At 38.2% G+C, this 12,091-nt stretch overlaps 1 protein-coding gene across 1 annotated transcript in view; it reads right to left on the bottom strand.

Annotated features, from left to right (window-relative positions):
* Positions 1-3,140: 3,140 nt before the first annotated feature.
* EIF3H (eukaryotic translation initiation factor 3 subunit H) overlaps positions 3,141-12,091 on the bottom strand; it is a 142,571-nt gene continuing 133,620 nt past the window's right edge. Inside the window, exons 6-8 of the mRNA XM_008168297.4 lie at positions 7,403-7,523; positions 5,528-5,660; positions 3,141-3,420 (exon numbers count right to left, since the gene is read on the bottom strand). Of these exons, the coding sequence (XP_008166519.1) occupies positions 3,323-3,420; positions 5,528-5,660; positions 7,403-7,523 (352 nt within the window). The 3' untranslated portion in view covers positions 3,141-3,322. The remainder of the gene's footprint in view (positions 3,421-5,527; positions 5,661-7,402; positions 7,524-12,091) is intronic.

Genomic DNA, 12,091 nt, shown 5'->3' on the forward strand with positions numbered 1-12,091 from the left:
ATCCTTTATCTTGTCTCTCAACTCAGGACTCATTTATCTCCATTGTCTAACCTTGGCCCTCAACTGTCTTCTCTTCTGAAATTTCCCAAGCATGCCTTCTCCACGGCTAGTGTTACGCCACCTCTGTTGAAATCTTCTGTCTGTCTTCATATCATTACCTTGCTGCAAATCCCTTTTATCCATATAAAATCCACTAAACTCAAACTTTAAGTCCAACATAGGAGAATGTTACTGCCCATCTCTCTCATCCCCCATCCACAAAGAACTCAGCTGGTTCCTCATTCATTTTAGATTCCTGTTCAAAATTGACATCTTGTTCTTAAAACCCTCTAATGTAGTTTTTGCTAAGAGCTACCTTGTAGGCCTTCTTTATTCATTCTGTTCTATGCTACATCTGCTTACTCAACATTAGCATGCCAGTCAGTCACACATTTGAGTCATTATAGGTATAAGCCGCCCTCTCTATTTCCAGACATCTAGAAGATACTAGTTTCCACCTCAAGTCTCCATCTTATTCCAGTTCTTTATTCCCTTCAACCTTGCGCCTTAGGGTAGGTCTTCACTTACCGGAGGGTCCGGCGGCAGGAAATCGATGTTCTGGGATCGATTTATCGCGTCTGGTTAAGACGCGATAAATCGATCCCGGAAGTGCTCGCCGTCGACGCCGGTACTCCAGCTCGCCGAGAGGAGTATGCGGCATCGACGGGGGAGCCTTCCTGCCGCGTCTGGACCCGCGGTAAGTTTGGACTAAGGTACTTCGAATTCAGCTACGTTATTAACGTAGCTGAATTTGCGTACCTTAGTCCGAAGTGGGGGCTTAGTGGGGACCAGGCCTTAGTTTTCCCTCCCATGCTGTAACTATTTAACTCGAGGTCTTTGTATAGTAAACAGTACTCAGAATAATGTTGTACTGTAACAGGATACTTCATCAGATCTTTGATTTTAGATTAGTTTATACAACAAACAGTTAATGCAAAGGTGCCCAAACTTTCAATCAAGAAAGGCTGTATAGGCCGTTTGCCAGGTGCCAGAGTACATAATTTGCATATAAATTTATATATTATAACTAGTATAGTTAAGGCTAAAAAAAGGTTTCCATTCTAACACTGAATTTTCACATGCTCTTAACTTTCCAAAACATTCTCCTTTTGGCTGAAATTTTTCATGTTTGATCTCTATTTGAAGGTGAATTGTTCTGAAAAGTTTCAGCTAAATATGTTTACCCTTTTAAGTTTTCTGAGTATAAGTCCCACCTACTGTTCCTGTTGTATAAAAAAATACTGAGCACACATTGTGCTCCAGTAAGGATAACAACAGCTGAACTCAAACTTCAGACTTGCTTGTTAAAGCACACTGACATCCCAAATACATGCTTAGCTAAATTGGGGGGGGGGGGTTAAGAGTAACCATGTTTGAAAATATAGGATTGATTAAATAGAAGCTTCTGCTAAGCTGTTGGCTGTGAACACTCATGTGCGCACAGGTAGTTATTTGGTTACAGGATTTTAAAAGATCAGCTGTTGAAGCAGGATAATGTCAGCTTGATTAACTGAAAAGATTTGGACCACAGGATGGAGGAGCTTTTAAGAGCAGCCAGTTTGCTTAGGTCTGGAATAAGTTGCTTACTTACAGCACCTTTGTAGCGCCAAAAGCACATTAGATCCAGTAGCACTGAGTCAGACAAGGAGCCACTGTAGGTTGTTATCTGGACTACACAGAGAGTTGAATGAGCAGGTGTTCACTGTATAGTGAGTCAGGATAGGGTATAAACGTGCCAGATGATTAGCTCTGGTCTAAAGTTGTGTATTTGTTCAATTTATACACTATGAAAAACTTCCTCATGGCACATGTCACTGTTACAAGACTAGCTGCATCTGTCCCTTTTGTGGTCCTGTTTGAGAGCACCCCCTCAGGTGTCAGGACTCGTGCATTTATCTATCTTGGGGTGGAATTCCACAGTTCTCGCACTCTTAGACTGAGCCCCGAGCTACAGCACCCTGTCGTTCTCCTACACACAGGGTTGAATTAATTCTGGCACCTGTGGTTTTCCCCTTCAGGAACTTGTGACCAGTATTATTCAGTAACACAACAACCCCCTTCAAACCAAAGTACTGGTTGTTTTGCAATGGAAACAAAGCATTTTGAGAAAATGGATTTTAAAACAGTCTATACAAGTCTATCTTAAGAAAAGGCTGATGGTAAACTAAGCAAGTCTCACTTCTTCAGACACCCTCAGAGGAGTGTTTTGTATTTCAGCCTAGTTCTTCCAAACAACTCCTGCTTTTGTTGAGAAAGAAAGCATGCCTTTTTTAAACTCCCATAGTTTTTTTAGTCTTCTGCATTCCAGGCCTTTAGCCGTTCTAGACAAAATTAGTTTTGCAGTTTGGCTGGGTAGAAGATAAAAGTTTTCAAAGGTAACAGTTTGGGCATTATCCCTTAACGAGTGTGAAGTGTTTGCTACGGGGTGGTTTATCTTGAGCCATTCTTCATTTCCTGATAGTTTAATATAGGGCTGTCTAGAAAAACAAAGACAATATATTCATACAGTAAACATCCCAGTAACTAGGTCAACATGCAGCATTTGTGAATTATTACCAACCAGCTCCAAATCCATCAATGTGTCTGACAAACTCCACAGAACTGAAATCCTCTATGGTTCTTTTTCTGCACAGCTTAAATCCAGCCAAACTGCAGGGAGCGCTTCACACCTCTGTGTAACAATTTGATTAATCAGTGTTCAGATAATTGAGGTTTAACTATGATGCATTACAAGAAATATATATATTCTGCTGGTGACGCCTATGACATTTTTGTGCCATGCAAGCTAAATGTGGTACTAGAAAGTCCAGAGAAGTTAAATGCAAAAAACTACTACTAATGCAACATTATGATTGTAAATTCAAGCACTCAAGTCAGGAAATTCAAAAGGCTAAGATTTCTCCTGCAAAGTTAACTCAGCCATGTTGCATATATGAGGTATTTTTTATTCCTAGTTTCCAAGTTAAATACATGTATTATTGTTTGGTACAAATGAACATAGTAGTCGCAACATGAGTTAATTAATATTGAGTGTTAAGAAAACCCACCATGGAAAATTCCAGTCTAATCTGGACAACAAATAAGGAAATGCCAAACAAAAGTGTTAAAATTTGCTTTTATTTTTCTTTAGAAGAGAATTCTAGGCAAACCTGTGTGCCTTGGTTTCACAAGATATTTTTCCAATACACAAACAATGTTTTTAAAAGTGTTGTCAGAAGTATAAACTGAGAGTCAGGGCATCTCCTTTTGTTGGAGATTATATCAAATACCAGATTTCTTCTCTTTAGTTATTGTACTCTTGAAGAGCCTGTGCCATGAAGAGTTTGCCCAGGTTCTGTGCAGTAAACTCCTTGATATTCTGGCAATAGGTATTAATCTGACCTGTCAACAGGAAAAAAAACAAAAAACTCTTATTATAATTTAAAAATTCAAAGAGCATTTATTATTAAAACATAGCATTTATATAAGGTGGAGCAGCATCCTGCACAATTTGACTACTCCTATGCTTCGGGATTTGAAAGAGTTTTTAAATACACAAATAGAGTTAGGAAGAACAGTAAATCAAATAAGCTGAATGGATAAGTTAGTATGCATTAAAATGAATTATCACTCCTGTAAGCAAAATCCAATTTTAATTCCAAAAAAGTTGCATCACATGCAACTTCAGAAAAGACAGCTGAACGATATAAAGGATAAACAATTCATGGTGCTGTGTTGGATGCTTAACCACATCAATTAACTGAATTTAGAAGCCCTAAAAACACCGCAAGGCTAAATTTCAGTTTTATCCTTACTCATTTGCTGTCCCAGTTAAAAAAGAATCATCATATATGTTCCACTATTAGTTTGAAAACTCTCCCATCTGACATTTAGTTGGCCATGTTTTCACCAAATATTTCACTTTATTAGCAATTTCAAAAATCCTCAGGCTATGAAGACTTGTCAGTGCTATACAGATCAAACATCTCCATAAAACCATTTTTATACAAGTGCTGCTACAAGTTATTTATCCTGTTAGGAATAGCAAAACAAAGCCAGTTTAATCAAAATTAAGACTGTCTAGCAGACCAATAAACTTTCAATTTAATGCTCTATTTAAAAGTTTTTAAATGCCTCAGAGACAAAACAGTTAAGTTTTATTCTTTATCTCCAAACTTAACTCCATATGAATTAAAGAAGTGGATGCTTTCAGTTCTTCCCCAACTATGCTAACGAGAACAAATGGAGAAAGTGTTTTGGCTGAAGGCTGTTTTTGCTTTGGAGTATAATTGTTTTCACTTTCCCTTCTTGTAGAAGACTGAGCCATAACCCACCAACATAAAAGCATGCACACTCAATTTCTCTATTACATTTCATAAAACTATGTTAGCATGTATTTTTCAAGTAGCATTGTGCTGCTAATATTCATTATCCAAGACAAATTGTACCAAGACAACACTCAAAATTCGGAGACCTCAGAAGGATTAATAAACCAGGGCACTTATTGTTTTAGAACTATACTAAAAAAGTGACTCACTGAAGTTTGTTTTTTCCCTCATTTTAATTGTTTCAAGCAACAAGACTAAGGGCCAATTCTTTTAATTTTGTATTTGTGTGATCGGTTAGTTGCTCATTCCTTCCACTGCACCAGACTACACAGGGCTTTATTCTAATTCTCTCTCTCGCTCTCTGTATATGGTGTGTGTAAAAACCTTCCAAGTTACTTTCAAATGGCGTGAGAATTCAAAATATTAGGGAGCTAATATATCTGAGTGCCTTTCAAGTGAATGCCATCCAATTAGTGGCAACAGTCAATTGGCTCAACAAGCAGAAGAAACTCAAATATAAACCTCATCCTAAAATTAAGCAATTCTCTTTCTCATCATGTCTCCCATCCTAGGACTCTTGGGCGGGGGGGGGGGGGGCGGGCCTGGCAGCTTGGGTTCTATGTTTCTGCTCCTGTGCTGCATCTCTGGTATCTGCCTTGCATGTCCTACCAAGCACAGGAAATGGGAGACGAGCCGGAGTCAGGCGTGGCAATCAGTGGCTGCACAAGAGGTGAGATCTGAATGTGTAGGGAAAGCCAATGCTCTGTTTCCACTCACTTCTTCAGTTACCTTGGGGCTGGGAGAGAAAATGAAACTATTCTTCACCTAGAGCTCCACCTGGCCAGATTTAATTCTCCCAGCTGTGAAAGAACTAGATCTGAAGAGGAGATAAAAGTGCATGATCCCCACATCCACACAAATTTAAAGCTCTCCCTTACAAACTAGCTTTATGTCTCTATTTCAGTTTAATACTGTGGTTACCTTTAAACTTAGGCTACAAAATTTTTCATCAGCATTTGTTATATTTCTTAGGTATTTCCCTAGAGAGACTAAGCAAAGGGAAACAGTGCAAACACTGAGATATCACATGACATCATATGTAAAGTGAAAGCAGGATATTAAGGGTAACAACTATATTTTTCCTGTGGCTACGAAGTGAGAAAGATCTCCAGAACCATTACCTGCAATAAGCAGTGAATCCATTCTGGCAGGGGGCTGTGGAGGTTTGAACAGTTTGCTCATGTCCTCTTCAGGAAGCGGAGGCTCTCCTCGACTCTGTCGCTGTAAGTTTTCTTGCTGACGTCTCTGTTGGTACTGGAAACAATGCAACAAACACAGATGGTGGTAGGATTCTTAACACAAGTATAGCTGACTAAAGAGAAGCTTCTCAAATGCAGCCAACAAAGAAATTAAAGGAGTTACTTCACCCATTTGTGGATTTTATTTAATAAATCCTGTCCAATCCCCCAAAAGTACAAACTGAAATTAACTACACTCAACATGCCTATATATCAATAGGGGTTTTATAAAAAATATGTTTAACTTTACTTTTGAGTTGGGACTTTTGTAAGCAGAAAGATGTACTGTAACATTCTATATTGGAAGGGGGTTAAAATCCATTTTTACTGAAGCTAAGTCAGCAGTGTATTTGATAGAAAGATCAGCAGGGTGCAAAAGACTCAATTTTCTCAAACAGTCAAATGAGTGACTAGAATTTAAGAGTGTACAAGAAGCTAATTCTTTATGTAATTTTGCAGCAGTTAAAAATAAATAAATACAAATTTAGAAATTCCTAAGTCCTACGTCAACACAATGTTGTTGCTATATGGCAGGGGGAAAAGACCCCTTAATAATGTTCTTCAGCTGAAGAGTGAAAACCACAAATTAATGATACAGAGTTGATTAAAACAAGTTATTGCCCATCAGTACATCTCAAGCTTTATTAGTTCTTTTATCCATTACAAGTGCTTGGGTATGATGTTGCCACTTAGAAGTCATTACTGTATGGGCCACTAGAAGGAAGAAATTAAGTAATTTGACTAGAAGGTGTTTACAGCTTGCTCTTATAGTTCTTTCCTCTTCAATTCTATTTTTACAATATTTTTAAATTAAGTGAAGCAAGACCATTTTTTCAGCCATTAGCTGAATATTTACGTTTTTACAAAAATGGTGCTTAAACTAAACTATAAAGAAATGTTACATTTATGTTTAAAGAGATGTAAAAATTTTAGAAGCCATTTAATGTATTTTGTATGGTACCATAGATATAAAAATATATGTTGGGATTAGCTAGATATATGCAGATAGTAAAGGCATAAACTTTAATCGGTATCTTGCTCACTTAAACTCATAGCAAATATATTTAAATCTGAAGGCCAAAAGATACACAGGATATTTTAATCATTAGTTTGATACATCAGCGCAGAGGTACCTGGATGCATTTCAGTATGCTATCAGGTACGAAATGTTGTCAATCAACAATTTTTCAGCAGCAATGACAAATGTGGTCTTCAGGCCACATTAATGAAGAAAAGGTTAAACATTCATATATCTGTATGTGAGGGAGTTACATTACATTGCACCATCCACTTCTCAGCAGCTGGTTTCTTGTTTCTTATCAAAATTGCTTGCTCTTAATCACAATTGCTCCGTTTTTTAAATGAAGTACAGACTGTTAACTACACTGCAATGATCCACTACTAAAGCAATTAAAGTTAGTAAAGAAATGAGGTGCAACACCCTGGAAGCTACTTCACTCGGATTTTCCAAATAAATGCCTCTCTGCATTATTCACATAATCTTGGCAATACAAAGTGAATACAGAGTTTGTCACCTGATGTTACCATCTCTCTGTTTTAAGTAGGCAGATGTTTGGGGCAAAGAGTTTTAAATAATGCACAGAAGTTAGCTTTCTGAACAAACCTCTATATGTAGCAGCTGACATGCAGGGAACTTCTAAAGTGTAGTTTGAATGGTATTAAATGTAGCCTTATATGATGCTTCACCCTTATTTTGTGGGAAAAAAAGCTTTGATTCAGCTTCTCTCAGCTACCAACCTGGTGTTTCTGCTGCTGCTGCTTGCTTGTGTTCCTCAGGTAAGTGTTGTATTTAACTATATCCTGGCTCATTTCATCCACTCTGTCCATCAGCAATTGCAGGCTCTTCCCCAAGTGATTACTGAAATACAAACGTAATTTCTTACTGGTAAAGTTAACCAGAAAAATATTTTAAAATTCAAATGCATTCAAAAAAGTCGCTTGACCACTGTTCTTGCCCAATAGTACAGCTAGTTAGTTTCCTCCTGTAAATTCATAGTAACATGGTATGCATTTATTGAAAACCATTTATTAAGGACAGTTCCACCAGAATGTCTGCCACATACCACCCAATGTGTTTCAACATTTTTCTTTAATAAAAAAAAAATAATAATAATAATTGGAGAGAGAAAGTTACTGCTAGTGAAAGTCCAGGCCCAGTATAACCATATATCTATCTAAGTATTTGGCTTCCATCACCATAATATCTAAGCGTCTGTGGTCATAGCTTTCTGAACATCTATACTCAGCAGCTAATAGGGAGCTTCAGGGGAAAACTTGGTTTCAGTCAAGTACAGTGTGCAAGCAGAAAGAAGGTGTGGGAAGACTCCCTCACTTAGCTCCATAAAGCCACTTCCTAACCTCAATCACCTACAATTTCCAGATCCAGGCCAAAATGTATCCAAAACAGTGTGACGGATTTGTGATGTGCACCCCTAAACAGTTCCAATACAATGGCTATGTTCCATATGCTTGGTTTAAAGTCACTGGTAGCCCTATGCAATCTTCCTGGGTCTCTTGATGGATCAGTTAAACATTCTTCAAGGATTCATAAAATTAACTAGGCTACCAAGCCATACTTGGAAGTTTTGAAGATATCACTTGCCCTTTAGTCATTGACAGATGGAGTTGCTTCCAGTCAGGCCAATTCAACATTCCATACCGCAGGCCATATGGAAGCAGCATGGCTGGGTGGGTCCAATTTAGGTTATATGATTGGCAAACTTATCCAGACAAATGCAGTCTGTAACAATTTTTATTACCACTGGCGGGGGGGGGGGGAAATTTATGTTCAATATTTTACAGGAAAGTTGAATTTTCAAGATATCACCGCAGGACAAGACGGTTTTCACCCAAGAGTTCAGAAGGAACTCAAATATGAAATTGCAGAACGACTAACTGTAATTTGAAACCTATTGCTGAAACAAACCTCTGTACCAGATAACTGGAAGGCAGCTAATGTAACAACAGTTTTTAAAAAGGGCTCCAGAGGTGATCCTGGCAATTACAAGACAGTATACCTAACTTCACTGCTGGGCAAACTGGTAGAAACTAGAGTAAAGAACAGAATGATTAGACGCATAGATGAATGTAACATATTGGGGGGAAGAAAAAGGAAATCATGCCTCATCAATGCATTAGAATTCTTTGAGGGTGTCAACAAGCAGGTGGATAAGCATGACCCAGTTGACAGAGTACTTGGATTTCCAGAAAGCCTTGACAAAGGTCCCTCACCAACTCTTAAGGGAACTAAGTAGTCATGGGATAACAGGGAAGATTCTCTCATGGATCAGTAACTAGCTAAAAAGACAGAAAAACCAAGGGTAGGAATAAGTGGTGAGTTTTTCACAATGGAGAGGGGTAAACAGCAGGATCCCCCAAGGATACATACTTTGACCTGTGCCGTTCAACATATTCAAATAATCTGGATAGTTTCAAGACTGTAGTCTGCTTTGGACTTAACTAAGATTTACAGGCAGATCTCACAAAACTGGGTGACTGGACAACAAAGTGACAGATGAAATTCAACCTTGACAGGTCAAAGTAATGCACACTGGAAAAAAATAAGCTCAATTACACACATGTGTAGTTCTCAATTAGTTGTTACTATTCAAGAAAGATCGAGGAGTCATTGCAGACAGTTCTCTGAAAACTTCAGCTCAATGCACAGCAGTGGTCAACAAAGCTAATAGAATGTTAGGAACTATTAGGAAAAGGATAAAAAGAATGTAGAAAATATAATACCACTATGTAAATACATGGTGCAGCCACACAATGTATTTAATATCGTGTCCATTTCTGTTCACCCCATCTCAAAAAGCAGAATTGGAAAGGTTCAGGGAAGGGCAATGAAGGTGGTCAAGAGTATGGAATGGCTTCCATATGAGGATACTAAATATTAGGGCTGTTCAGATGAGGGCGGATATAACAGAGGTCTATAAAATCATGAATGTTGTGGAAAAAGTGAATACAGAAGTGTTATTTAACTTTTCCCACAATACAAAAAACAGAGGTCACCGGATTAAATTAATAGGCAGTAAGTTTAATACCAACAAGGGGAAGCACTTTTTCACACAACACACAATTAACTTGTAGAACTCATTGCCATGGGATGTTGTGATGGCCAAAAATATAGCTGGATTCAAAGAAGAATTAGATAAATTCATGGAGGATAGGTCCATCAATGGCTATTAGCCAAGATGGTCAGGGATGCAACTCCATGCTCTGAGTGTCCCTGAACCTCTGATGGCCAGAAGCCAGGAGGGGAAGACTGGGTAGATCTCTCCAAAACTGCTATGTTCTGTATACTCCCCCTGAAGCTCTGGTACTGGCCACTGTTGGAGACAAGATATGAGGCTAGATGGACCAGTATGGCCATTCTTATGTTCTTAAGCAAAATAATTATTTTCACAAAACTTTTAGTATGGTATTTATGGTGACAGCATTCATACCAATAGGAGCTTGGGGGAAGGGATATCACTGCTTTGTATTTTACCTCTTTGACTGACTGGAAGCAGGGCTTGCTGGCTTCAGAGTGAGCAGTGCTCAGCCATACTTGGCTCCAGGCCAAGTTAGTCACACAGACTCCATTTTTCTTTTCTCTACTGAAATACATTATTACTAGTTTTTAGTTAGCCACCCTGTTTTGTGTACTTCTACATCAGAATCATATAGCCACTACTCCTCTAGACTGTCCATATGATTATTTCCCTCGATCTTTTACAATGCATTCTCTCTGCACTCTTCACTTTTCTAAAGGTTCTTTATGTGCTGTGTGTATTCCAACTGGAAACAACCAGCAGATATGATAGTGGCATAAATCTAAGGGAATAGTATATAGTTTACCCCCGCACCCCTCCCAACACACAAACGTAGCCTTTAAAAGTGTAAATTGCTCCTATAAAAGCCAGGAAATACAGAGTTACAGCTTAAAGCAGCTTGTGCACCAAGCACAGCATGGTATATGCTTAGAAAGTAGCTAAGGGAGCTCATCATTGTCTCTAAGTATTGGACCTACTATTTGACAATTCACTCTAAGCAGAGTCTCCTGTTCACCCCACCGTTTATTTTCTACTCAAGTTTTAAAATCTCTTGGGGGGTGGGAAGAGGGGATAAAAGCTTCAACTATACAGCAGCAAGTAAGGTGTTTCTATAATTATTTTTGAACTTCCTGCTTTGTTTTTTTTGTTTTGGGGTTTGTTTGTTTTTTGGGCATTTTAACTGTATGATATTAGAACCGTGGAATACTGCCATGACCATGGGTGTGTGTATTTTCCACTTTTTATAGAGTTTATATTACCCAGAGTGTTCGCACTGGATATTATCAGAAGCAAGTGCCTATGTGTACACGCACACTAATGGCCTTGTAGGGCATGTGGGTATCACAAATACATAATTATTATACAGATAGTGTCCACATGAAATACAGCTAGTTACAGAGAATGATTTTATGTGAATCTCTCTGGGGCCAGTTCAGTTTAGCAGAATACTGAAACAGGGAGTTATTGTTAGAAGTTGTAGTAATATGGTGTTTGCTTTCATTGCCAGGGAAACTAAAAGCTGAAAACCGATAACTTAAACAGATGTGAACTGAGACATGAAGTGATAAGTATGCTCTAACTACAGGACCAAGTTTTCCATAGTTATCTCATACATCTTACGCCAATTCTTGCTCCTACCTCCTTTAAAAAAAAAAAAAAGGACCAACAAGAACTGATTTTTGAGAGTGTAAATGTACATACAAACACATCTATGAAGCATGTCTATGAAGCAAATTAAATAAAAGCTTGTTTTACAAAGCCTGACAGGAATCCATATTTAATAAAATACAAATATAACACTTGGTAAAACAAAATTAGTGAAATTGTTTTCATCACCCTCTACAACCAAAGAATGTATAGCTCCATGTCACTCAGCTGGTATGGTGCAGTAAATCCTTGCAGGTAAAGAGGAGTTTATTAAACACCTAAAACTTATTTGTCAAGTCCAAATGCCAGGCAAAGGAGACATATCATCTAAGGAAAGACATCTGTGGAAGAGGCTCACTTTTGCATAAAAATGTAGGCTTCTGCACAGTCTCAATCTCTGTAGAGAAAATTTAGTAATAAAGACACTTATTTAGAAGATGCTATTCCCTTCCATAGGACAAAAAACTGTAACAATTCATTGTATTCCGCTCTACATAAAAGGTGATATCTCACTGAATGGATTGCCAAATTAATTTTTTCCCCTTCAAATAAAGATCAGGGACAGAGTGGCAAGAGTGTGTATAAGAAAAATTATGTGGCAGTTGCACTGTTTGGGAAGGGTCAACCAGTCTCTCTGCAGCCACTCTTCCTCCTTCCACCACTAAGGAACTACGTCCCCTTCTTCAAAAACATTCCCCTCTTCCTGTGGTGGATAACGCTGTGTGATCAAGATGGTGATGGA

The sequence above is a fragment of the Chrysemys picta genome, chromosome 2 (genome assembly GCF_011386835.1).
Source record: "Chrysemys picta bellii isolate R12L10 chromosome 2, ASM1138683v2, whole genome shotgun sequence".
NCBI lineage: Eukaryota > Metazoa > Chordata > Testudines > Emydidae > Chrysemys > Chrysemys picta.